The 26,671-nt window shown below is 44.2% G+C and overlaps 1 protein-coding gene across 5 annotated transcripts in view; it reads left to right on the top strand.

The window, feature by feature from the left end:
• Window positions 1-21,332: 21,332 nt before the first annotated feature.
• The window catches only part of GCFC2 (GC-rich sequence DNA-binding factor 2), a 43,338-nt gene continuing 37,999 nt past the window's right edge, over window positions 21,333-26,671 (top strand). For 2 of the 5 annotated variants that reach the window (XM_038396461.2, XM_043510168.1), the window contains exons 1-2: window positions 21,334-21,769; window positions 26,485-26,595. In XM_038396461.2, the coding sequence (XP_038252389.1) occupies window positions 21,445-21,769; window positions 26,485-26,595 (436 nt within the window). In that variant the 5' untranslated portion in view covers window positions 21,334-21,444. Of the gene's footprint in view, window positions 21,850-26,479; window positions 26,596-26,671 lie in introns of those variants that run through there. The other 3 variants (XM_043510169.1, XM_043510170.1, XM_043510171.1) reach the window with 3 other exon arrangements.

Here is a 26,671-nt window from a genome sequence, read left to right as displayed (position 1 = left end):
GCCAGGTACCAGATACGAGCCCGCCGGAGATAAGCCTCTGGGACCCAAGTGCTCAGCGTCCCGGCTACCTAGGCCAGCCCTGAAACACAGGCCCACAGCACCTCCGAGTGTGGGACCAAAGCAGCACCCTAGGGTGCAGTCCCAGGCTCAAGACGTGGGCTAACAGTACCCCTGGGCGCAGGACCAAGGCTAACAGGGCCCCTGGGTGCCAAGCCGAGATACATGATCCAGGAACGTCTCGGTGCCAATTGGCAGAGGGCACAGGGGGGTGCCCAGAGTTTGACAGGGATCTTCTGAGTTGGAAATATTCAGAATAATTCACCACAGGGTGGCATGGGAGGTCTCTACCGAGAATCAGTAGCTCATTGCTCACCCTAATCACTGTGAAATATATAAGTACTGATAATATTTAAGTTCTGTATCTATACTGAAAATGATATTTTTAAGGGATTTAAGGCTGGTCACGAGAAGGGGACATGTTCTTTTCGGAGAGGAGGTAGCAGAGGCTTGTCTCTGTCTGGTCATGTGTATATTGCGCACGCTATGTCTTGCAATGGCTATTTATTTGCATAGGAAGGCAGATACCAGGTATAAGATTGCAAAATCTACAAGAGAGAAAATCTGCATGGGTGTGTCCTGTTCATAACTAAAATCAAAGGATTAGTATGGTATATCAGGTAATGCAGGGAAACTCATAGACTCTTCCATCAAAGGGGCAAGCCAACAGTGTGACTTGTCTCTTGAACAGAAAATTACAGCCAAAGGTGGCTGTAAAATGCCAAAAAAGAAAAGGAGGACTTGTGGCACCTTAGAGACTAACAAATTTATTTGAGCATAAGCTTTCGTGAGCTACAGCTCACTTCGTCGGCTTATGCTCAAATAAATTTGTTAGTCTCTAAAGTGCCACAAGTCCTCCTTTTCTTTTTTGCCAATGCAGACTAACACGGCTGCTACTCTGAAACCTGTAAAATACCAGAAGGGCTTTGGATGCGTATTGCTCTACAAGACATAAAAGTATCTAGTTAAATAAGTCTAAATTCTAGAAAGTGTGTTATGATTTTATTTTATATGTATCCACCTGCTTCTAATAATTCCTCTTGCTCCTACTAGAATCTCAATCCTTTGTTAAATAAACATATGTTTCTTTTTAACTATTATCTTATATAAGCATTGTGTGTTAAATGGAGCCGTTACCTAAGGTGTAAGCAGGAAGTTGGGGTGTACTGTTCCTTTGGGAGCAGTGAATACTGTGAGTGTCCAGTGGAGTAGGGGCTGGACAATCCATGGAGATGCTCAGAGGGCAGGGAGGTTGCGGGGGGGGAGGACAGAGTGTGTCTATTGCTAACCTGTAAAGAGACAGTGGGAGCTGCATAGACCTAGAGGAGTTGTGTTGCCCATTGCCAGAGGAGCTGGGGAGCTGACCCCAGCAGGCACAAACATACTAAAGGTAGGTGGTAATGAGATGCATCACAGCCCTGGGTACCCCCCAGAAAGCATCACATGGTATACAGACTAACAGTGCCCCTGGTTTGGTGCCAAGCCATAGTGGCTAACAGGGACCTGAGGTGCGGAGCCAAGGCACAGAGGCTAATAATGCCCCTGGGATGTGAGGCTGAGGTTCAAGATTCTGCCAAGAGGTCCCTGGTGTGTGGAGCCAAGGCCCAAGACACTGACCCAGAGGCCTCTGGGGCAAGGCCTGAAACACTGGTTTCAAAGATTTTTAAAGACAGATTACCTAATCTGACCTTGATAATACTGGCCATAAAATCTTGCTGAGCAATTCTTGGATCAAGCCCATAACTTTTGTTTGAGCTATAACCCATCTTTCAGAAAGATATCCAGTCGTGATTAAAAAGTTCAAGTGATAGAATCCATCATATCTTTAGTTAAATTGTTCCTATAGTAATTACTAGAGCCAGTCAGAAAACAGGGGCATGGGGGGAAAGGTGCCAAGGTGTCCACAGAACATTTTGATGAAACTGAAAAAAATCATTTTTGTGTAAATTTTTCTTGGAAAGTTTTGATTTTTCAGTGAAAATTCAATACTGAAATATTTTGGCCGTAAACCTAAATTTGTAAATCCAGAAATGCTGCTGTGGTGCCTCATAAGAGTTGTAGTTCAGGGTGCTTTGTGCTTCCATTTCCTTGTATAGGCTGGGCTCGTTGGTCAGACTACATCTCCCATGATGTGCAAAGGTATCTCTTCATGGGGTATTAGTGTTGAAACCTTATGGACATTTACCAGTGATTCATCCAATCCCTGTTGTCCACCAAATGCCCTAAATTATTGCACTTGCAGAATACTGTGCAACAGCATGGGCTTCAGTCCTCACTGTGGCAAGCTAGACTCAACAATCAACTCTGCCCTTCATATCATGATGGGTGCAACCCAGACAGCTCCAATTTCCAATCTTGTCTGGCATTGCTCCCCCAGAGATTAGGTGTGAAGGCAGTGCCCTGGCTGCATTACTGTGCGCAGCCAACTATCAGGACAGTTTAGTTCACAATTTCATCTCAAAGCCACATCAACATGCTGACTAAAGAAGCTCCTTTTCTGAAATAGTCAAGCTTCTCAGACAATACATCAAATGATGAAGTGGCCCACGAAAGCTTATGCTCAAATAAATGTGTTAGTCTCTAAGGTGCCACAAGTACTCCTCGTTCTTTTTGCTAACCTTTCTAAGGAACACAGGCAACAGCTGGTATGGGACTATATTTTATATCCATGGCGCATTTCTGGGCCGATAGAAAACTCAGATCGTTGTCCCTTAGTCTCTTTGCATCGGGTCTTGCATGCACCTAAGAACAACCATACTGCCAACTGTGTCCACATATCTATTCAGGGGACACCATCATAGGGCCTAATCATATCAGCCACAATATCAGAGGCTCGTTAACCTGCACATCTACCAATGTGATAAATGCCATCATGTGCCAGCAATGCCCCTCTGCCATGTAGATTGGTCAAACTGGACAGTCTCTATGTAAAAGAATAAATGGACACAAATCAGACGTCAAGAATTATAACGTTCAAAAACCAGTTGGAGAACATTTCAATCTCTCTGGTCACTCGATTACAGACCTAAAAGTGGCAATACTTCAACAAAAAAACTTCAAAAACAGACTCCAATGAGAGACTGCTGAATTGGAATTAATTTGCAAACTGGATACAATTAATTTAGGCTTGAATAGAGATTGGGAGTGGATGGGTCATTACACAAAGTAAAACTATTTCCTCATGTTTATACCCCCCAACCCCCCACTGTTCCTCAGATGTTCTTGTCAACTGCTGGAAATGGCCCACCTTGATTATCACTACAAAAGGTTTCTCCCTCCTCCCCGCCCCTCCTGCTGGTAATAGTTCACCTTAAGTGATCACTCTGATTACAGTGTGTATGATAACACCCATTGTTTCATGTTCTCTATGTATATAAATCTCCCCACTCTATTTTCCACTGAATGCATCCGATGAAGTGAGCTGTAGCTCACGAAAGCTTATGCTCAAATAAATGTGTTAGTCTCTAAGGTGCCACAAATACTCCTTTTCTTTTTGAGAATTCAGACTAACACGGCTGCTACTCTGAAACCTGTCATATGAACTGAAAGATTACAACAGGATACATTGTGGCCATGGGTGGTTTAACTTGCATCTTGACAGTTGAGAGTCTTGAGCTCCCTGTCCTGCCTCTGTGGTGCTCAAGAACACACAGCATGCCATCTTGTTATGGACTGCCCTCTTTCTCATCTTGATGGTGGATGGATGTGCTTGACATCTCCAAATGCTGCTGCTGTGATAGTGGCTATATCATTTACCCAATATCTAATTCATTATTTGTGCCATCAGATGTCATATGCCATAAGAAGTCTTTCCACTTGGAGAGCGGACATGGTACATTGTGGGAGATACAATCTGGCCAGGGAGCCCATTTCATAAAAGAGAACGGGGACATGAGACAACTATTATTGTTTTGTTTAATATCTTTGTGATATAAAATCTTCTCAGGTTTGGGTTTTTTCACATGCTTTTTAATGTCAGCCACTTCTCCTTTTTAGGAGGGAAACTGTTTCCCTGAGTCATTGTCAATGTTCAAGGTTGGAATGGGAGGGGGTTGAAGCTCCCTAATCATCAACTTTCCCACTCATGTTAGAAAATATTATTGTTTCCCACTTTATGTCCATTGGTGGATTCTCCATCTCTTGATGTCTTCAAATCAGTATTAGAAGATTTTCTGGAAGATGTACTTTAGTCAAACAAGTTATTAGGTAACTGGATGAAATACTACAGCCTGTGTTATAGAGGAGGTCAGATTAGGTGACATAATAGTCCCTTCTGGGCTTTAAAATTTGAGGTTTTATTATACAGGTTCCTGGTCCAGGGGTCTTTTTGGATCCTTATTTATTTGTGGATATTCAGGGAATAGTAGCAACCAAATGTAATTTTTTTCACCTTCCATCTGTTTTGTGTCTGAAGTTTCCTTTTGGAAGCAGGTGTTACTTGGTGATATATGCCTTTGTCATCTAAAGATTGGATTACTGCAGTGGGTTCTATATGGAGTTACCCCGTAAGACCAGGCAGACATTTCAGCTACTGTTAAATTTGGTAGCCCATATTTAAAGGGTGTTACATGATGTCTGCTGTGGACTGGCTTCCTAGTAAATTCAAGGTGTAATTTATACTGTTTTTGGTGTATTGGTTTTGAGCTACTATATACTTGCTTTTTAAAAAATATTTTCAAAGAATAGTGCACTCTCTAAACAAGGCTAATTATGTAGCTTGCTCTATTATGTAGTGGTACTAAGACTCCTTGTTTACTTAAAGAAGTACAGTTTAACTCAAACTTCATTGCACCGCGACCCTCTTCTGACAACAAAAGTTACTACACAACGCCAAGAGGGAGGACCGAAGCCTGAACCCACGTGAGCCCAGTCGCCCCAGGGGCCAAAGCCAAAGCCTGAGCCCCACTTTCCCAGCTGAGGGGGGCCAAAGCCGAAGCCCCAGGGCTTCAACCCCAGGCGGGGGGCCTGTAACCCTGAGCCCCATCACCAAGGACTGAAGCCCTTGGGCTTCGGCTTCTGCCCTGGAGATGGGGCTTGGGCTTGGGCTTTGGTCCTGGGTGGTGGGGCTCGGGCTGCAGCCCCAGGCTCCAGCAAGTCTAACACCAACCCTAGCAACCCCATTAAAACAAGGTCGTGACCCACAGTTTGAGAATTGCTGGTCTAACATATTATTTCTATCCCTATCTAAAAATGAGTTAAATGCAAAATGAGTTAAATGACTTATTGCATTATAAATTATAAATGCACGTGCTGCTTTACAAAGATAGGTTAAGTAATGTTCTCTATCTCACAGAGTTTACAATGAGAGTTAGTCAAGAACATACAAAAGCACATGTCAGGTTAAGGAGGTTATTAATAATGAGAAGGTCAGACGATTGCTGAAAGGAGGAAAGATAAGGTGCTTGCTATTCTATCATAGATGCAGAATGATGGACACAGAAAAGCTGAGACTAGTTAAGATGATAGGCCTGGGGCAAGCAGAAGAAACGGGGATTAAACAATAATTACAATAAGCAGTATGTCTTTTTCTATTCTTATTACATTCTCATATAAGATCTTCCTCCAGTCACTAGCCGGGCTAACAATAATATTGTTATTATTACTCTATAACAATAATATAGAGTGAGAGCAAAGGATATCTAGATACTGCAGAGATGATGCTCTACAAATAGCTAAAGCAACCTAATTTTTAATTTTTCTAAGCTTTAGCACCTCTGCTTTGAAGTCTGATTGGCTCTGTGATGCCATGTATAAGAATATCACTGCTGTTATCACTGTTGCACAATTTCCATAAATCTTCTACAAAGTATGTCATGTAAGGTATCAATAGAAAAGTTATGAATTGCTAAGTATGATTATCCTGTTTATATGGACATATCATCTTTGTATCTGAAGTTATGAATATTGGCTATGTAGCTGTATCTCAAACATGTGTTGTATGCCTGGGTGACTCCCCGCAGATAGATTCACATCAGGGCTAGACAGCTATGTGTTGATTACCCATTAAGGACACTCTCACAATGGGACATTGAAGAATCTCATCCTGCCCAGTAGGCCTTTTCTGTGGTTGCCTCAGACAGTGAGGAGCCACTGGCCACCCACAGTTTGATTCAGCAAAATGTGTAAAGGCATGTGATATGCTCATGTGACCCTGGACTCAATCTTGGACCAAGAACTGTGGACTTTGTTTGGGACAGTAACTTTCTGTGTACATGGCAGAGGATATAAAAGGCACCTGAGACATCTCCATTTTGCCTCTTTACTACTCCCGTTCTCGGGACTGTGGATTTATAACTAGAGGTTTCAGAGTGGTAGCTGTGTTAGTCTGTATCAGCAAAAACAACAAGAAGTCCTTGTGGCACCTTCGAGACTAACAAATGTATTTGGGCGTAAGCTTTCGTGGGCTAAAACCCACTTCATCAGGTGCATGGAGTGGAAAATACAGGAGCAGGTATAAATACATGAAAAGATGGGAGTTGCCTTACCAAGTGTGAGGTCAGTCTAACGAGACAATTCAATTAACAGCAGAATACCAAGGGAGGAAAAATAACTTTTGTAGCAGTAATGAGAGTGGCCCATTTCAAACAGTTGACAAGAAAGTGTGAGTAACAGTAGGGGGAAATTAGTATGGGGGAAATAGGTTTAGGTTTTGTAATGACCCAACCACTCCCAGTCTTTATTCAGACCTAATTTGATGGTGTCCAGTTTGCAAATTAATTCCAGTTCTGCAGTTTCACGTTGGAGTCTGTTTTTGAAGGTTGTTTTTTTTTTTGAAGAATTGCAACTTTTAGGTCTGTTATTGAGTGACCAGGGAGACTGAAGTGTTCTCCTACTGGTTTTTGAATATTATAATTCCTGATGTCAGATTTGTGTCCATTTATTCTTTTGCATAGAGACTGTCTGGTTTGGCCAATGTACAAGGCAGAAGGGCATTGCTGGCACATGATGGCATATATCACATTGGTAGATGTGCAGTGAATGAGCCTCTGATGGTGTGGCTGATGTGATTAGGTCCTATGATGGTGTCCCTTGAATAGATATGTGGATAGAGTTGGTATCGAGATTTGTTGCAGGGTTTGGTTCCTGGGTTGGTGTTTTTGTTGACTGGTGCGTAGTTGCTGGTGAGTAGGAGAACACTTCAGTCTCCCTGGTCACTCAATAACAGACCTAAAAGTGGCAATTCTTCAACAAAAAAGCTTCAGAAACAGACCCTGTGACCCTGGGTAGGGGAGGGGCCCTGACCAAGATGATCCAGAGGCATATCTGGAGGCATTTGAGTGCCTGGCCCTGGCCCACCATTGGCCCTGGGAGCAATGGGCCCTCTGGCTGGCTCTCTGTCTGATTGGGGAGGCTCAGGCAGCGTATAGGGCATTAGGCTTCACCTCTGATGGAGATTATGGAAAACTTAAAGCTGCTATTTTGGATTGTCTGGGCCTCACGGAGGAGGGTTACTGTGGACAGTTGCAGGCCAAAACATTTATTCTCAGTTTTCACAACTGGGTGCTGACGCAAGGCATCTGGTGATGCAAGGTCTCTGGTGGTGCAAGAGCTCTTAGACTTTTGCTGCCAATGGCTAAGGCCAGTATCCCAATCCCCTGGTGAAATCATTGAGCTGGTGGTTCCTGAACAGTTCTGCTGGATTTTGCCACCAGGACCTCAGGAGTGGATTTACCGGGATCAGGCAGCCAACCTGAAGTCTACAGTATGTTTGGTTGAGAACTTTTTGGAGGCTGAACTAGATTGTGGGGCACCCTCCTGACTGGAACCAGGAGAACTATAGTTCTAAGGGGTCTGCTGGTTTCCCCCTGCAGCGTGTTGGACTCACAGAAGAAGGGAAAACCAAGGGCTTGCGAAGACCACAGGAAGTCTGTTCTATGAGCTGGGGCAGTCCCCTACCTAAGATCATACCACCTTTAGGGCAACAGACCCAAAAGAGTGTAGTTGGGTGGGGAATAAAGGGGCCTGTGAGAAAAGGGGGCTGACAGGAGCTGCCGAAATTGTTCCCCTGTTGTAAACCACTACTGACTAGGTGAGAACTGGTATAACCCTAGGGTTATCAAGGAGCCTGATCTGGCTTCACCTGTGGGTAGTAGGGCCACAGCTCCTGCTCCAGTATGGAATTTGACTATGCTGTAGCCTGCTCCTCTGAGACATCAGCATTCCTCAGGAGGCCAGGCGTTCTAGTTGTCCCCATTATCGACAATGCAGGGAGGTCCCAATGCTGGTTGACTCCAACTCTAGACAGTCATTTATATATGAGCAGCTATGGGGCCTCTGACTTCCCAATGACCGGGGGAATGTTGCTTGTAGGGTGTGTCCATGGAGAATTCCAATCCTACCCCACTACCAGGCTTAAGCTGTCCATAAACAGGAGTGCTGTGGGCAGTATCAGTGCTAGCTCATTGGGAACCCCTCCCCGCACAAGACATACTAAGAATTAATATTAAGCTTGAGCTGCTTGGGGCCTTAAGCAATTGCTTAGTCTGCTTATGCCTAGCACCGACTCTGGCTGCAGGGTTGGTGGTGGCCATGGTGAAAGAATTGTCAGACGCAGTGATGCTGGTTGAGATCGGGGCCCGGTCAGCGGCGTATTAACTCCTAGGCCAACAAGGCCTAGGCCTAGGGTGGAAAATTTGCAGGGGCGGCAAATTTATAATAGCAGCCAGAGGCTGCTTCCCCGGTGCCAGTTCTTGCCCTCTATCCCCGGCCCTGCCCCAACTCTACCCCTTCCCCACCCCCATTCCCCACTCCCTCCCTGCCCCTATAGGTCCTCTTCCCCAAATCCCCACCCCGGCCCCACCTCCTCTTCTGAGCGTGCCATGTTCCCCCTCCTCTTCCCCCCTCCTTCGCGAAACTGTTTCATGCACAAGCACTGGCAGAGAGTGGGGAGAAGCAGGACCTGGCAGCGCGCTCGGGAGGAGGCAGAGGCGGAGCGGAGGTGAGCTGGGGCAGGGGGGCAGCAATTATTTCAGGGCCTTGGGGTGGCAAAATCTTTAATTCGCCACTGGGCCCAGTAACTGGCCTGCTACAGGAAACAAACTAATCACACTCAAATCCTAGCCTGCAGGAGGTACTTGTTTTAACTCTTGGAAAGAAATTCCCTTTTATTGACCCTGAACTCTTTGGCACTACTACCCAGGCCCATAAAACACATACGGAGCACTGCTTTGCCCAGAAGCAAGTTCTACTAACATTTAAGGGCCTGGGAAGATGAGTCCTTATATCAGCTGTCACTTAGTGTGGCTTGGACCCTCCAGAGGTGCCCTCACAGGATCCTGACTCAGATACCACCACCTGTGGCCACTCAGGCCCCCAGGGACTCTATGGACCCTGGACCAGAACTGGTGAAATAGCACGGAAGAGCACAGCTACCCAGTACAGTTTGGACACCCTTGACAGGTCCACAAAAGGGCTGCTACCTCCAGCAAAATGATAGGTGCCTGAATGGGCAGCTGGTGAGGGTGGATGGGACCCTGGTGGATGCAGAATGAGATGCGCACTACCTTCACTTTGATGTGGAAGGAGATGTACTGGTTCGGGTGGGCAAAGAGCTGGAATATGCCAGTCACGGCTAGAGGTCCCCAGCTCCTTTAGGGGTCAGACCAATGGTCAGTCTAGCCCAGTATAAAGAAAAGCAGTACTTGTGGCACCTTAGAGACTAACAAATTTATTAGAGCATAAGCTTTCGTGAGCTACAGCTCAGACTGTGGCCAGTGCCAGATGTTTCAAAGGGAATGAACAAAATAGATGAGTTTCAAGTGATCCATTCCCTGTCGACCAGTCCCAGCTTTTGGCAGTTGGAAGTTTAGCAATACCCGGTGCATGGGGTTGCATCCTTGACCATCTTGGTTAATACTTATTTATTGATGGACCTATCCTCCATGAATTTATCTAATTCTTTTTTTAACCCAGTTATACTTTTGGCCTTCACAACATCCTTAACAACGAGTTCCACAGGTTGATTGTGCATTGTATAAAGAAGTACTTTCTTTTGTTTTAAGCCTGCTGCCTATTAATTTCATTGGGTGACCAATTCTTGTGTTATGTGAAGTGGTAAATAACACATCCCTATTTGCTTTCCACATACCATTCATGATTTTATAGACCTCTATTATATCCCCCTTTAGTTGTGTCTTTTCTAAGGTGATCAGTTCCAATCTTTTAAATCTTTCCTCATATGAAAGCTGTTCCATACCCCTAATCATTTCTGTTACCCTTTTCCAATTGTAATATATATTTGTTGAGATGAGGCAGCCATAACTGCACACAGTATTCAAGGTGTGGGCGTGCCAGGGATATATACTGTGGAATTATGATATTTTCTGTTTTATCTATCCCTTTCCAAATGGCTCCTAACATTCTGTTAGCTTTTTTGACTGCCACTGCGCACTGAGCAGTTTTCACGGAACTATCTACAATGATTTCAAGGTCTCTTTCTTGAGTGGTAACAGCTAATTTAGACCCCCTCATTTTGTATTTATAATTAAGATTTTTTTTCCCTGTCCCAAATGTCAGTTGGTGTGTCCCAAACCTACCCTGGTTCCTCTTTCCTTAGTAGACTAGCCATTTGAATGTATTGGGACAGATTAAGTTGGGTATCTTGAACTGATAGCCTGCAGATGCTGCTACATTTTAGTCATCCGGGATTATGCCACCCGGTACCCTCAAGTCATTCTCCTGTGGTCAGTATCAACCCAAGTAGTTACTGATGAATTGCTAAAAGTGTTCTCCGGTCAGCATCACCCTGGGGATGCCTACCTAGATCAGGGCACAACCTTCACGCCAAGGTTACTACAAGAAGTTTTCTCCGTACTTGACATACAGTCCATAAGTTTACCACCTCAAAATGGACAGACTAGTGGAACATTTTAACCAGCTCTAAAGGGAATGCTATGCAAGTTTGTCACAGCCAAATCCCACAACTAGGAAAAACTGCTCTTGTATCTAATGTTTGGCATCAGGGAGGTTCCCTGATGTTCCGTAGAGCTCTCCCCTTTTGAGTTATTGTACAGAAGACCTTCAGGACCTCATGCAGGAAGCTTGTCAGGACCAATGAACCAAGGCTGAGAATATTGTGAAGTATGTCTTAAATCTGCAGGAACAACTGGATTTGATTACGGCCTTTGCCAAGCAAAATTTACAGGCTGTGCAACATTCACAGGAGCTGTACTGAAAAACAGGCTTTGGGGTTAGAATAGCCTACCTATCTCCCCTTTAATCTGCGTCTCCTAAGGTACGGATCTCCAGAGTAGTTAAGGAAACACTTGAAGGACACGGATACAGTTTTCCAATAAGTGATTGACACAGGCAGTATTCTTTCCAAAACAAATTATCTTTTTATTAATGTAACTAATAATCCCTAATACAGTAATAATCTAGAAATAAAAATCAGACACCTATCCCTTACTGCAAGTTAAAGAGCATTCAAGCCACAAACGCGTACCGTTTAAATGATTCTAAGTGATTATGCTCTGTTACAGATGACCACTCTGCAACAGGTCGCTGACAGCAGTTCTTAAATGTACTTTAAATTTTATATAGGTAAATTACATTAATAACAAAATCTTATGCATCTTTATTAACCCAGGAATACACATACTAACACTAATCCTACACTATACTATGCTACACTTATACTATAATTATAACAGGCTATACTCTGTCCTTTTGGCTTCACTATGCTATCTTATTGCTGCTGCTGCTGAAATCAGCTTCAGTCAGCTATCTGCTTGGCTCTTTCTCCAGCTCCGTTCCCATTCTCTCTCTCTCAGCTTCTTGTCCGCTTTCCGTCTTGCTCTGCTCCTCTGTTCTAACTGTCCTGTCTGCCTTTTATACTATCCTGTCAACTACCAGATCTTACTGCACATCTTTATTGCTATTTGTTTACCACAGAGTTATGCTGCACCTGTTTGACTTTCTGCCAATTTTATAGGGATTTTTTCTTACACACACCTTTTTCCTACTTTCAACAGTGAAGTATCCTGTGACCTGCAGTGTCTGATGGTGGAGTGATTTTTGCCTATTCAAAATGGAAGCTAGGGGCACAAAATGGAGTCCAGGGAATCTCTCTGGTATCAATATGATAATAGGAATGTGAAGCTGGGGTTTACCAGTTAGGGGGAGCGTCTTGTTATTACTACCTAGCTCCAAGTGCACAATGTTCACTAAATGGCAGGGGCCCTTTGAGATAGTGTGCTGGGTGGGGAAGGAAGATTATGAGATTTGGTTAGTTGGGAAGAGACAGAGCACCCAGATCTACAAAGTGGCCTTTTGAAGAAGAGAGAAAGCAGAGCAGTTTGTGAGAATGTAATTAACAGAGCCAGAAAAATGAGCAGTGCAGCAGCTTCTTCTTGACTGAAGTCTAAATATGACTGTAATATCTGACAGTTCTTCAGACTTGGATCTCTATTATGAAAATGGGGGAGTCTTGGAGGTGTGAAAGAGCAGCTGAACATCTGTGTGAGGGGAGGATCTTCTGGGAAGAACAGTCCTATGACTGTCACAGTCAGAGTCAGGCCACTAACTCAAAGGGAACAGTAAGTTTGAACAAAATGTGTTGTATCAATTTCTGGAAAGGAAATACTGATATACCATCTTCACACAAACAGGCGGTTGACGTTCTCCTATGACTGTTGGTTTTGGTTGCTGAATCCAGAGGATGAGACATGTGCCAGTCAAGAAGTAGTGTATTGTTAGCTGGCCCAGCTACTCCTAGACAAAATCTTTGAGGGTTACAATGCCTGCCTCTTTGCTTATGGACAAAATGATCTGGAAGATCTCACACAATGACAGGTTCTGCAGAGGAAGTGGGCATAATTCTATGATTTTGCAAGGAAATGTTCTGGCAAGTAAATCTGATTCAAGGAGAGGAGGTGAAACATCACACTTAGCTGAGTTACTTTGAGGTATACAATGAGAGGGCTCAAAATCTCTTAACACCATCCAAAGATGCCAATGTGAAGAAAAAAACTCCAAAAATGTTAGAACATCCAATCCTTGGTCCTTATGCAACTGGCCTTTTTCTATACATGGTTAGCTCTTTTGCAGACTTGGCTAGAACTTGGTAGGAGAACTGGGGAAGGCGGCCGACCTTGGGGAGGCGGGGAGAGGTCAGGAGACAGATGAGGTGGGAGATAGAAGTGGGGATACTACCCCAGCTGGCAGATGGGCTAGGGTAAGGAGGGGAGATGAGGGGCAGGAAGGATAGGGTAGAGGAGTTAGAGAAATCAGGGCAGGACCCAGGGGGTCAGATGGGGTGGAGATAGGACATGGGGAGAAGAGAGTCGGCTAGGGCTGATGAGGTGGGGGCAGGACTTTGGGTGGCAGAGAGAGGCAGGAAGATTAGGATGGTGGGCAGGATCCTGGGGGGAAGGAGCAGATATGGGAGGGGCAGGAGTACAGGGGCAGGGAGCAGATGGGGGTAGGGAATGCCACATACCTGATCACAACCCACACTGGGTACCCTTGTACTCAGGCTTGTTTGGGGAGAGTCTGCTGGGGTCCAGGCTGGGCCATGGGCTCCCCTGGCTTGCCCTCACTGAACCACACTGGGCTCTCCGGCCTTACAGCCCTTACTGAGGTCTCAGTGCATGTGTTGATACGTACAGGGTACATACCATGTGCACCCTGCTGACATGCATTAACAGTTTGTTAATGCACTTTCCTCTTGTCCCTTTCAAAGAGGACGAGATCAAAGCATATTAAGGAACTTTTAATGTGCATCAGGATGTACACAGACAGTCTGCACTGTGGCAGGCTAGTGTGAGGTAGATCACACCTTTTTGCCATGGCTGTGTCACCCAAGGGAGCTGTCTAGCTTGCCTGTGCCTAGGACAGCTGCTGAACATAGTGATCTGAAAGCTGATAGGTGAAGATCTCCAATATTAGCAGAACAAGCCACAGATAGAGTAGCTGGCCAACCCCTGAACTGGGAGCAACTAGATCAGATTTTCTCCCTACCCCACCTCAAATATATTCAGTCATGTGGCTCACCTCTTCTGCTATGTCACTGCTTGTTTGGAAAACACGGCAGAAGACACTGATGTTTTGTTCTTACAGCCCAAGCCCAAGTGCCTCTGCCCAGGTAACAATGCCTCGACTTGCTGAGAGACAAATCCATTCAAGAACATGCTCAGAACAACATTTAATGGTTCGGCAATAAACAATATAAAAGATTTTGATAAAGATTTCTGCTGCATCAGAGAAAGGCTTCCTCACCAAAGTGACCCATAGCTTGCGAGACAAAATGGCTCGGGTAATATATTTTGTGTGCAGTTAATGAACTGCCGTCTAGTGGATATGACATGTTACATACAATTTGCTACTGTTTTTGAAAAATCAAAACGGTTGCAGCGTGTTTGCACACAAACTAATTTAATCTGGTTGCATCCTTCTGTTTAACTATGATGGGCAATGGTAGGCACCTCTTTAGGCTGGAAGTTCTCCTCAGCAGTTGCCCCAGCTGTTGTTTCAAATACACCTGGATGAGGGATGGCACTGGCTCTTTTGTGACAGTTAGCCTGAAAATTATTCACACAAACTCTTAAAAATTGTCTCCCAACATTTCATACATGGTAACCAACTGTCTCTATCCTTTAATACTTCTGCTAATCCCTATTTACCCCATAGTGCCACATGCAATTACACCCCTATTTTTTCCTCCTTCACAAATGTTTGATATTTTCAGTAGTCTGGCCCTTCTATTTCTGAAGCATCTTTTGGTATCTAATCCTGGAAATCTGCTATGCTATAGGCACAGGGACATGTGAATATGTATGTTCTATACCCAAAGCAATGAGGCTGGTGTGTTTTTGATATTGACATTGTGTGGTAACATCTCAAAAAGGTGTCTGCTCCCTCCAACACATGCCCTTCCAAAAAGCAGTGTTTTGGGTTCTGAACTGGACACTCTTACATTTCATTAGATAGTGAATGGGGCTGGCTGGTGTGTAACCTTGTAGGATCCTACTATTTCAAAAAGAGTAAATCTGTATGAAAAAAAATGCCCCAATACTGTTCCCTTGCCAAGACAAAGAGGTTCTCGGGGAGGAAGGCTCGGTTACTCATACTATTAGAACAGTAAAGACTCTTTGGTCACCCATTTAGAAATTATTCTTATTCTGGTATTCATAGAACATCTCTGTAACCATCTGTAAAGTAGATTTCTAGATTAAATGGACAGAATGTGATTTGACAGCAGCACTGACTCATGCAGACTGAATTTTGGCAAAGAAAATATTGCTAACTGCTGAATATATATGCACTACTTGAGAAACCTGGCTGCAGCACAGACACACAGAAAAATGCAAGCACTCATTAATGCAACGAATTTGATTGTTGAGCATTAGAAAAACAAGAATGTAGTGGCAATAAAAATGTTACCAGACTTACGCAGGATAATTTATTGCAACTTGTTACCCTGATGCTATGAGTCATGACTAGTACTTTAGTAACCCACAGCTGAATTTTTTTTCCAAATGCATTTGTTTCTCCAATTTAATGTTTTAATGTTAGTTTTCATGTTACTAGAAAATGTTGTCTATCCATCTTCCCATGAATCTACAATAGGGGCCTTACCCATTCTTATACTTATACTTTAGGTGCATTTCCCTCCAGACATTCTAGGCCAATCGCTCTCAACCTTTCCAGATTACTGTACCCCTTTCAGAAGTCTGATTTATCTTGCATACCACAAGTTTCACCTCACTTAAAAACTACTTGCTTACAAAATCAAACATAAAAATACAAAAGTGTCACAGCACACTATTTCTGACAAATTGCACACTATTACTGACAAAATTATATGTTTACTATATAATTAATACAATAGATTCATAGATACTAAGGTCAGAAGGGATCATTCTGATCATCTAGTCCGACTTCCTGCCCAATAAACTAATTTGAATATAAATATTGTACATGCATTTCAGTGTAGAGCATATAGAGCAGTCTAAACAAGTCATTGTCTGTATAAAATTTTAATTTGTACTGACTTCACTAGTGTTTTTCATGTAGCTTGTTATAAAACTAGACAACTATCTAGATGGGTTGATGTACCCCCTCAAAGACCTCTGTGTACCTCCAGGTTTAGATTTAGAACCACTGTTCTAGGCTCTATGATAGGAGATGGCAGCTATTCTGAACAGCTATATACTTTAAATTGATATTTAATAGAATTATGTCAGAGATTGAAGATAATATGCTTATTCTTCAGAGTGCTAGAAGTTTCTATGCTTGCTTTTGTTTATAATTTCTCATCCATTGTATTCCCACTTCAAACTCCTATTTCAAACCCAACACAAGTTTCCCCTCCCTTCTTTCAGCAACTCCCACCAGTGCCCTGTAATAAACTTCCTTACCAAATCTTTCCCCTTCACTTGAACAAAACCATGGTATATTTTACGGCAGGCCACTTTTTTATTTCAACTAAGCTGAAAGTTGGTGATGTATGTGGCTGCATATTTCATAAATGAACTCTGTGGAAGTGTGAGTACTGTTGCTGAGAAGACTGCTGAGAAGAACCTCTTATCAGGATTGTTGTCTTAATAATTCTCTCTGAAAGCATCCATTAATTATTGAATCAATAAAGGGTGACGTAAGAACCACCTTTGAAATAAATTACACAAACCCTTTCAGAACAGGTTTCAGAGTAGTAGCCCTGTTAGTCTGTATTCGCAAAAAAGAAAAGGAGTACTTGTGGCAAATTAGAGACTAACAAAATTATTTGAGCATAAGCTTTCGTGAGCTACAGCTCACTTCATCACTCTCACAGATCTTGGGAGACAGGCCAGTCCTTGCTTACAGACAGCCCCCCAACCTGAAGCAAATACTCTTCAGCAACCACACAACACACAACAGAACCACTAACCCAGGAACCTATCCTTGCAACAAAGCCCATTGCCAACTCTGTCCACATATCTATTCAGGGGACACCATCATAGGGCCTAATCACATCAGCCACACTATCAGAGGCTCGTTCACCTGCGCATCTACCAATGTGATATATGCCATCATGCGCCAGCAATGCCCCTCTGCCATGTATATTGGTCAAACTGGACAGTCTCTACGTAAAAGAATAAATAGACACGAATCAGACGTCAAGAATTATAACATTCAAAAACCTATCGGAGAACACTTCAATCTCTCCGGTCACACGATTACAGACCTAAGAGTGGCTATCCTTCAAAAAAAAAACTTCAAAAACAGACTCCAACGAGAGACTGCTGAATTGGAATTAATTTGCAAACTGGATACAATTAACTTAGGCTTGAATAGAGACTGGGAGTGGATGATCATTACATAAAGTAAAACTATTTCCCCATGTTATTCCCCCCCCTCCCCGTTCCTCACATGTTTTTGTTAACTGCTGGAAATGACCCACCTTGATTATCACCACAAAAGGTTTTCCTCCTCCCCCCCCCCACTGGTAAGAGCTCATCTTCAGTGATCACTCTCCTTACAGTGTGTATGATAAAACCCATTGTTTTATGTTCTCTGTGTGTGTATATAAATCTCCCCAGTGTATTTTCCATCGAATGCATCTGATGAAGTAAGCTGTAGCTCACGAAAGCTTATGCTCAAATAAATTTGTTAGTCTCTAAGGTACCACAAGTACTCCCTTTCAGAACCTTCATGGAATGCTGCAAAAGGGTAAGTTAACGGGGGTTTGCACATTTCTGGAAAAATGTGGAAATAGCATAGGACACAAGATAAAAGCTGTAAGACAAAGCAGTATACGAAGGCATAGCATACCTAAGTTTATCAGAAGTGACAAAATAAGGATCTGATTGACAGGGCAAACAGATCACTTCTGGATGTTACAACATTATTATAGAAGTACCAAAAAAACCCAACAAAAAACAAACAAAAAACCCTGTTAAAAGAATGTGAAGGTTTCAAAGTCAAGCAGCCAAAAGCTTGGAAATGCCAGAATTAAGATTGCCTGTGTAATTTTAGAGCTTGTCTCACTTGAAAGTTATTTCAGATTAACTTTAGTTGTTTTGGGATAAAGTGTCTTGCATTCATAAACAATTTTTTATTTTGAATTATCTGGTGTCTCAATCTGCATTACAAAATCCATTTTGAAAGCAAGTTTCATAAATTTTGGAATGAGTTAGCAGGCAATAAGGTAGGTGTCTATGCATCCCCATTTCAAATAAACTATTCTGCCTCTAGCAGCCTTTGCATTGCAAAGAGCTATGTGGAGGTGGAGTGTGAAAAAAACAATCAGGCTCCCTGCTGGCCTTGCCCACTGGAAGGGACCCTGCCCCCTGGTGATTGGGAATCAATCAGCTTGAGGGGCAGCTCCTCTTTTAACCACTGAAAGCAGGGGGGGGGGGGCTTTACTGCATACCTGGGTCAGCCTGCCTCACATATGTACCCTCTACTCCTCCAGGATCAGTCATCTTGATGGGATGTCATCACTCTGTTTCAGGGGTAGGCAAATCTATGGCACGCTTCCAAAGGTGGCACGTGAGCTGATTTTCAGTGGCACTCACACTGCCCAGGTCCTGGCCACCGGTCCGGGGGGCTCTGCGTTTTAATTTAATTTTAAATTAAGCTTCTTAAACATTTTAAAAACCTTATTTACTTTACATACAACAATAGTTTAATTATATATTATAGACTTATAGAAAGAGACCTTCTAAAAATGTTAAAATGTATTACCAGCATGCAAAACCTTAAATTAGGGTGAATAAATGAAGACTCGGCACACCACTTCTGAAAGGTTGCCAACCCTGCTCTATTTAAATGCTAGCTTGCCGATGTGCTTGCATTGTGATTTCAGCTCCCAGACATACAGATTATACAGCAACCATGCTCTGTGTTTCTGCATGGTCCCATGCTGAGATCCTGGGCTTTCTTGCCTTCTGGGGAGAGGAAATGGTCCACTCCCATCTTAACAGCAGTCACCAGAATACCATACATTTCAAGTCATGTATTTCTTCCATGCTGCCTGACTGCAGCTATTTGGCAATGGAGCTGTCTTACAAAAGCCAGACCGCATGATGAGATGAAAGGAGAGGAATCATAGGAATTTATTAATTTCACCCCTAGATTCAGAGTTCCAGTAGAGATCCTACAGTGTAGGGTTACCATATTTCAGGTTCCCAAAAAGAGGATACTGGGGGGGGGCTGGAGGGCAGGGTACAGTTGGGGAAGCTAAAGGGGTACCTGCAGCAGGGGTACTCACTGGAGGTGGGGGGCAGTGTCACCATTCCCTGTCATAGTAGCAGGGTGGCTGGCGCAAGCCCTGGGCACAGCTACAGCCATCAGTCTCTGTGGGCCCCCTTCCCAGGGCTGGGAGCCAGCTGGGGCCAGGGTGAGCAGGATCTGGCAGCTGTGGCTGCAGGGAAATGGACCAATCAGCTGCCAATGCAGGGAAGCGGACCAATTGGGGCTCTTTCTGAGCTGCAGCCTCTGCTCTACAAAAAAACCCAGACATTGCCTGTTATTTGAAAAATCCCCTCGGACAACAAAAATCCCGTCAAAAAAGAGGCAATGTCCTGGAAAACCCGGACATCTAGTAGCCCTAACACAGTGTACTGTTAGAATAATAGCAGAATGCATATAGCTTAGTGGTGAAACATTGCACCAGGGGATGGCTGCACAGAATGCGGTGCTTATTTAAAAAACACCACCACCACGTTGTGTGGATTTCATGATGCAAAACGAAAACAGCTTAAGCTGGGACAACAAAACGCTGCTGGACACTGGGCAGGCTGCTTTAGAAACAGTTATTTCTGAAACAGAAACACATTATGAGAATTAACTTTCAAATATGGGCAAGCCCTTAATTCAGCCCCCCATGTGTGTATGCATTATGATGGTCTTTAGTCACATGATCGCATACTACTGTTTTCCACAGTACCCCGCCTCATCCAGTGCACAAGATAGACAGTGCTCTGTCAGGGTAGCTCTGTACTGAATAAAGAATTGATTTATTATTACGTGGCAATTTTCTCAGTTATTTTATGGTATTTTCAATGCAAATGCTTCAGAAATGTAACATCTTCACACCATCCCTCTCAGGAAAAGTGGTATTAATTATTATTATCCCCATTTTCCTGAAGGAGAACCGAGGTACTGAGATTAAGACAAAAATCGTTGTGTCCACCATTTCTGACCGCCCCTCTTGAGATGCTTAAGGCCTTATTTCTTAGAGCACTTACTTTTCTAGAAAAAAGAAAAGGAGTACTTGTGGCACCTTAGAGACTAACAAATTTATTAGAGCATAAGCTTTCGTGAGCTACAGCTCACTTCATCGGATGGCTTATGCTCTAATAAATTTGTTAGTCTCTAAGGTGCCACAAGTACTCCTTTTCTTTTTGCAAATACAGACTAACACGGCTGCTACTCTGAAACCTGTCATTACTTTTCTAGGACTTTCTGTGCTCACACCACAGCGACACCTGACTTCAACTGCAGCGGTGAGCGCTCAGCCCTGCAAAGCTTGCCCCAAGGGTCTCAAGTCCAGCACCTGGACTGTGGGGAACATAATCAGTGCCGGTGGAGAGTTTGGTGTAAGCGACTTGCACAGCAGGGACAGGTGTGGCAGGCTGAGTCAGGAATAAAGGAAGTTCTCCAAGCAGCTGTCAACTGCCTTAACCATCCTACCTTGCTTGTCACCATGAAAGGTTTTCCTCCTTCCCCCCCCCCCTGCTGCTGGTGATGGCTCATCTTAAGTGATCACTCTCCTTACAGTGTGTATGATAAAACCCATTGTTTCATGTTCTCTGTGTGTGTATATCAATCTCTCCTCTGTTTTTTCCACCAAATGCATCCGATGAAGTGAGCTGTAGCTCACGAAAGCTTATGCTCTAATAAATTTGTTAGTCTCTAAGGTGCCACAAGTCCTCCTTTTCTTTTTGCAAATACAGACTAACACGGCTGCTACTCTGAAACCTGTCTTAACCAGACTGGCCCCTTCTCCTCCCTGCCTCAGCCACTGTGCACCTTCCCGCTGGCACCTGCAGCAAGGGAGGTGGGCCCCACAGATCAGCCCCCTGCCCTTCACTCTGCAGCCCTGATTCGTCCCCCTCGCACCCTTCTACCCCAAACAGCCTCGCCAACGCTTCAGCGCAGGCGCACTAACTCCCTGGGCCAAACCCCCCGCCCCCGTCAATCAAGGGTTAAATGAGGAGCCGCCCTCTCTGGCTGACTGGCCCGCGGCCTATTCCGCTCCTCCCACCCGATTCTCAGGGGGCGGAGTCGCTGCTAGTGGGCGGGGCCACCTGTTCCCCTCCCCCACGCTCCACTCCCTCGTCCCAGTCGAGCGATGCCGCGCATGCGTATTACGGGGAGCTCTGCGGAGAGCCACGTTTCCGGAGCAGGCTCACGTCGTCGGAGTTTGGCTCCGGTCGTGCGTGGTGACCGTTACCGGATAGAATGTTTAGGAGGCCCCCGCGGAACTTCCGGGGCCGCCAGAGAGCCGCGTCCAGCTGTAGCAGCAGCAGCGCCGAAGGGGAGCCGGAGCCGGAGCCGGAGCATGGAGGGGAGCAGGGCGATGCGGAGCAGGAGCAAGGCCCTGCCAGGCCCGCCGCCGAGAGGCAGCCGCCCGCAGAGGGGCCAGCAGGGGACATTAGCGGTCAGGAGGAAGAGGAGGATGGCGGCGGCGTGCCCCGAGGCAGGCCCCGAGGGGCAAACCCCAGAGCGGGGCAGGCGCGGGGAGAGGGGGCCCTGCTGAGCTTCGGCGCCGACGAGGAGCGAGATGGTAAAAATCTGATGCCGGCTCCCTTCCGCCTCGCAGCGTGTGTGTGTGTGTGAGAGAGAGAGAGAGAGAGATCCTAGTTTCAGAGTAGCAGCCGTGTTAGTCTGTATTCGCAAAAAGAAAAGGAGTACTTGTGGCACCTTAGAGACTAACAAATTTATTAGAGCATAAGCTTTCGTGAGCTACAGCTCACTTCATCGCATGCATTGAAGTGAGCTGTAGCTCACGAAAGCTTATGCTCTAATAAATTTGTTAGTCTCTAAGGTGCCACAAGTACTCCTTTTCTTAGTACTATTAAAGTATTTGAAAGGTGGAGAAGATTTAGGAAGGTAGAAAGGTATATACTTGGACACAGCAAGACAATAATACGCATTGTGATGTAAAGACTAATAAAGTTAATGATGTGATAAAGGAGGAGTAAGTGTGCATAGCTAAGACCTGGCTGCTTGATACTGCAAGACATTGCAATATATATGACTCATGTGAAAGAGGTTTTGTGAAGGGGTAGATCTGCACTTTTTTGCATGTAAACTCAAATACAACTGATCTCCCACACTAAAGCTGGGCTGATCAGCAGTGATACTAGAACTGCTGAAGGTTCTTGGTGACTTCACTAGGCACATGTTAGTCTCTAAAGTGCCACAAGTACTCTTTTTATGTTTTGTTTTTGGTTTTTTTTTTTTCTGGATTAGTTTGGAACTTCATGGCTACCTGACACTCATAGGACTATCTCATCTGAGTGGACCCTACAACTATAAGGCTGTGCACATTCTGGATCTGATGTTTGGGTCATGGTGGGGTTTTTTATTTATGCTTATGTTATGATAATGCCTAAAGACAATGTACAAACATGTAATAAATGACAGTCTCTGCCCCCAAAGAACTTGGAGCCTAAAAGACAAGGGTCAGGAGTGGAGTATGAAGGAATGGATGTTACCTCTCTTGGACTGAGGCCCAGACATAAAACTCATATTGATTTCAGTGGGAATTAAGTGCCTAAATACTACTGAAGACCTGAGGTGACTTTTGTTTCCTTTGTTTAAGGTTACCTTACCCTGATAAAGTAAGGGGACCTGTTTGAATGGTCAGCCTTGTATAAATCCATGGTACGCCCACATGTTGAATACTCCATGCAGATGTGGTTGCCCCATCTCAAAGAGGATCTATTGGAATTGGAAAAGGTTCAGAAAAGGGCAACAAAAATGATTAGGGGTATGGAACGGCTTCTTTATGAGGGGAGATCAATAACACTGGGACTTTTCAGCTTGGAAAAGAGATGACTAAGGGGAGACATGATTGAGGTCTATAAAATCATGACTGTGTGGAGAAAGTAAAAAAGGAAGTGCTATTTACTCCTTCTCAGACCACAAGAACTAGGGGATCACCAAATGAAATTAATAGGCAGCAGGTTAAAAACAAACAAAAGGAAGTATTTCTTCACACAACACACAGTCAGCTTGAGGAACTCTTTGCAAGAGGATGTTGTGAAGGCCAAGACTGTAACAGGGTTCAAAAAGACTAGATAAATTCATGGAGGATACATCCATCAATGGCTATTAGCCAGAATGTGCAGGGATGGTGTCTCTAGCCTCTGTTTGCCGGAAGCTGGGAATGAGCAACAAGGACTGGATTGCTTGATGATTACCTGTTCTGCCCATTCCCTCTGGGGCATCTGGCATTGGCCACTGTCAGAAGACAGGATACTGGGCTAGATGGACCTTTGGTCTGACCCAGTATGGCCATTCTTATGTTTGTAAGTCTGATTTCACTGAGGGGGGAAAATGTTCATCTGAGTGACTGCTCTGTGAGCAGTTCAGTAGAACTCTAGAATATTTTGTTCTTCTCAGTTGATACAGGTTTCAGAGTAGCAGCTGTGTTAGTCTGCATCTGCAAAAACAAAAGGAGTACTTGTGGCACCTTAGAGACTAACAAATTTATTTCAGCATAAGCTTTCGTGAGCTACAGCTCACTTCATCGGATGCATGCAATGAAAAATACAGTGGGGAGATTTATATACACTGAGAACATGAAACAATGGTTGTTAACATACACACTGTAAGGAGTGATCAGGTAAGGTGAGCTATTACCAGTGGCGGAGGGGGGGAAAGGAACCCTTTTGTAGTGATAATCAAGGTGGGCCATTTCCCACAGTTCACAAGAACATGTGAGGAACAAGGGGGTAGGGGGGAGAAATAAACATGGGGAAATAGTTTTACTTCCACTCCCAGTCTCTATTCAAGCCTAAATTAATGGTGTCCAGTTTGAAAATTAATTCCAATTCAGCAGTCTCTTGTTGGAATCTGTTTGTTTTTGAAGTTTCTTTGTTGAAGAATTGCCAGTTTTAGGTCTGTAATCGAGTGACCAGAGAGATTGAAGTGTTCTCCGACTGGTTTTTGAATGTTATAATTCTTGACGTCTGAGTTGTGTCCATCTATTCTTTTACGTAGAGAATGTCCAGTTTGGCCAATATACATGGCAGAGGGGCATTGCTGGCACATGATAGCATATATCACATTGGTAGATGTGCACATGAACGAGCCTCTGATAATGTGGCTGATGTGATTAGGCCCTATGATGGTGTCCCCGAATAGATGTGGACAGAGTTGGCAACGGGCTTTGTTGCAAGGATAGGTTCCTGGGTTAGAGGTTGTAGTGTGTGGTTGCTGGTGAGTGTTTGCTTCAGGTTGGGGGGCTGTCTGTAAGCAAGGACTGGCCTGTCTCCCAAGATCTGTGAGAGTGATGGGTCGTCCTTCAGGATAGGTTGTAGATCCTTGATGATGCGTTGGAGAGGTTTTAGTTGGGGGCTGAAGGTGATGGCTAGTGGCTTTCTGTTGTTTTCTTTGTTGGGCCTGTCCTGTAGTAGGTGACTTCTGGGTACTCTTCTGGCTCTGTCAATCTGTTTCTTCACTTCAGCAGGTGGGTATTGTAGTTGTAAGTACACTTGATACAGATCTTGTAGGTGTTTCTCTGTCTGAGGGGTTGGAGCAAATGTGGTTGTATTGTGGAGCTTGGCTGTAGACAATGGATCTTGTGGTGTGGTCTGGGTGAAAGCTGAAGGCATGTAGGTAGGAATAGCGGTCGGTAGGTTTCCGATATAGGGTGGTGTTTATGTGACCATCGCTTATTAGCACCATGGTGTCCAGGAAATGGATCTCTTGTGTGGACTGGTCCAGGCTGAGGTTGATGGTGGGATGAAAATTGTTGAAATCATGGTGGAATTCCTCAAGGGCTTCTTTTCCATGGGTCCAGATGAAGATGTCATCAATGTAGCGCAAGTAGAGTAGGGGCATTAGGGGACGAGAGCTGAGGAAGCGTTGTTCTAAGTCAGCCATAAAAATGTTGGCATACTGTGGGGCCATGCGGGTATCCGTAGCAGTGCCATAGCATAGCTGATTTGAAGGTATACTTTGTCCCCAAACGTGAAATAGTTATAGGTGAGGACAAAGTCACAAAGTTCAGTCACCATGTTTGTCGTGACATTATCGGGGATGCTGTTCCTGACAGGTTGTAGTCCATCTTTGTGTGGAATGTTGGTGTAGAGGGCTTCTACATCCATAGTGGCTAGGATGATGTTTTCAGGAGGATCACTGATGGGTTGTAGTTAGCTGGGAGTACTGGTAACGTAGGGCCTGAGGAGGGAGTCTACATAGCCAGACAATCCTGCTGTCAGGGTGCCAATGCCTGAGATGATGGGGCATCCAGGATTTCCAGGTTTATGGATCTTGGGTAACAGATAGAATATCCCTGGTCGGTGTTCTAGGGGTGTGTCTGCGGATTTGTTCTTGTGCTTTTTCAGGGAGTTTCTTGAGCAGATAGTGTAGTAGTTTCTTTTGGTAACCCTCAGTGGGATCAGAGGGTAATGGCTTGTAGAAAGTGGTGTTGGAGAGCTGCCTAGCAGCCTCTTGTTCATATTCCAACCTATTCATGATCATGACAGCACCTCCTTTGTCAACCTTTTAGATTATGATATCAGAGTTGTTTCTGTGGCTGCGGATGGCATTGTGTTCTGCACGGCTGAGGTTATGGGGCAAGTGATGCTGCTTTTCCACCATTTCAGCCCGGGCACATTGGCGGAAGCACTCTGTGTAGAAGTTCAGTCTGTTGTTTCGACCTTAGGAGGAGTCCACCCAGAATCCTTCTTTTTGTAGTGTTGGTAGGAAGTTGTTACAGTGGCCCATAAATGTCCTAATGCTTTATAGGTGAAATGAGAGGTGAAAGAGCTATACCACCTGTGGTGACAGTCTTGAACTAGTCTAACCTAATGCACTATAGATTTTTAAAGACCATATGCCATGATCATACTCATATAGACCACTGATTATTGATTTTATAAATGTGTATTGTAATCTTTTAACACCTTCAAATCCCTCTTCAAAATTCTCTTGCTGTGATTCTTACAAAAAACTTGACAATAGTTAGGCTGTAGTCTCAGTACACCAACAGCTTGTCATGTTGACTAATATTGTCTCATTGTTTACTTGTCCTACCCTATCTGTCTATATCCATTTGTTGTCTCTTGTCTTATACTTAAATCGTAAACTCTTTGGGGCAGTACTGTTTTTTTTTGTTCTGTCTGTACAGTACAGTGTGGTCCTGGTCCATGACTAGGCTGACTAGGCACTATGGTAAGACAAATAATAAAATGTTTCAAATGTGGTGATATTGCTTTGTCAGCGTTGTTTACACTAATCTTTTTTTTTTTTTTCCCCCTCCTACAGAGGGTGAGGAACTCTTTAAAATAAAGAAACCATCTCTTAACACAATAACATTTAGAATGCAAAAGAAAGAAAACTCTCACTCTGTAGTTAGAGAAGCTGAAAGAAGCAAAGGTAAGTACGTAGCTACTTATTGGGTGTATTTTAGTCTAGTTGTTTGTAAAGCATTTTGAGATCCATGAAGGAAGGG

This window comes from Dermochelys coriacea, chromosome 3 (genome assembly GCF_009764565.3).
Source record: "Dermochelys coriacea isolate rDerCor1 chromosome 3, rDerCor1.pri.v4, whole genome shotgun sequence".
Classification (NCBI taxonomy): domain Eukaryota; kingdom Metazoa; phylum Chordata; order Testudines; family Dermochelyidae; genus Dermochelys; species Dermochelys coriacea.
This window is presented reverse-complemented; position numbering and strand designations above follow the sequence as displayed.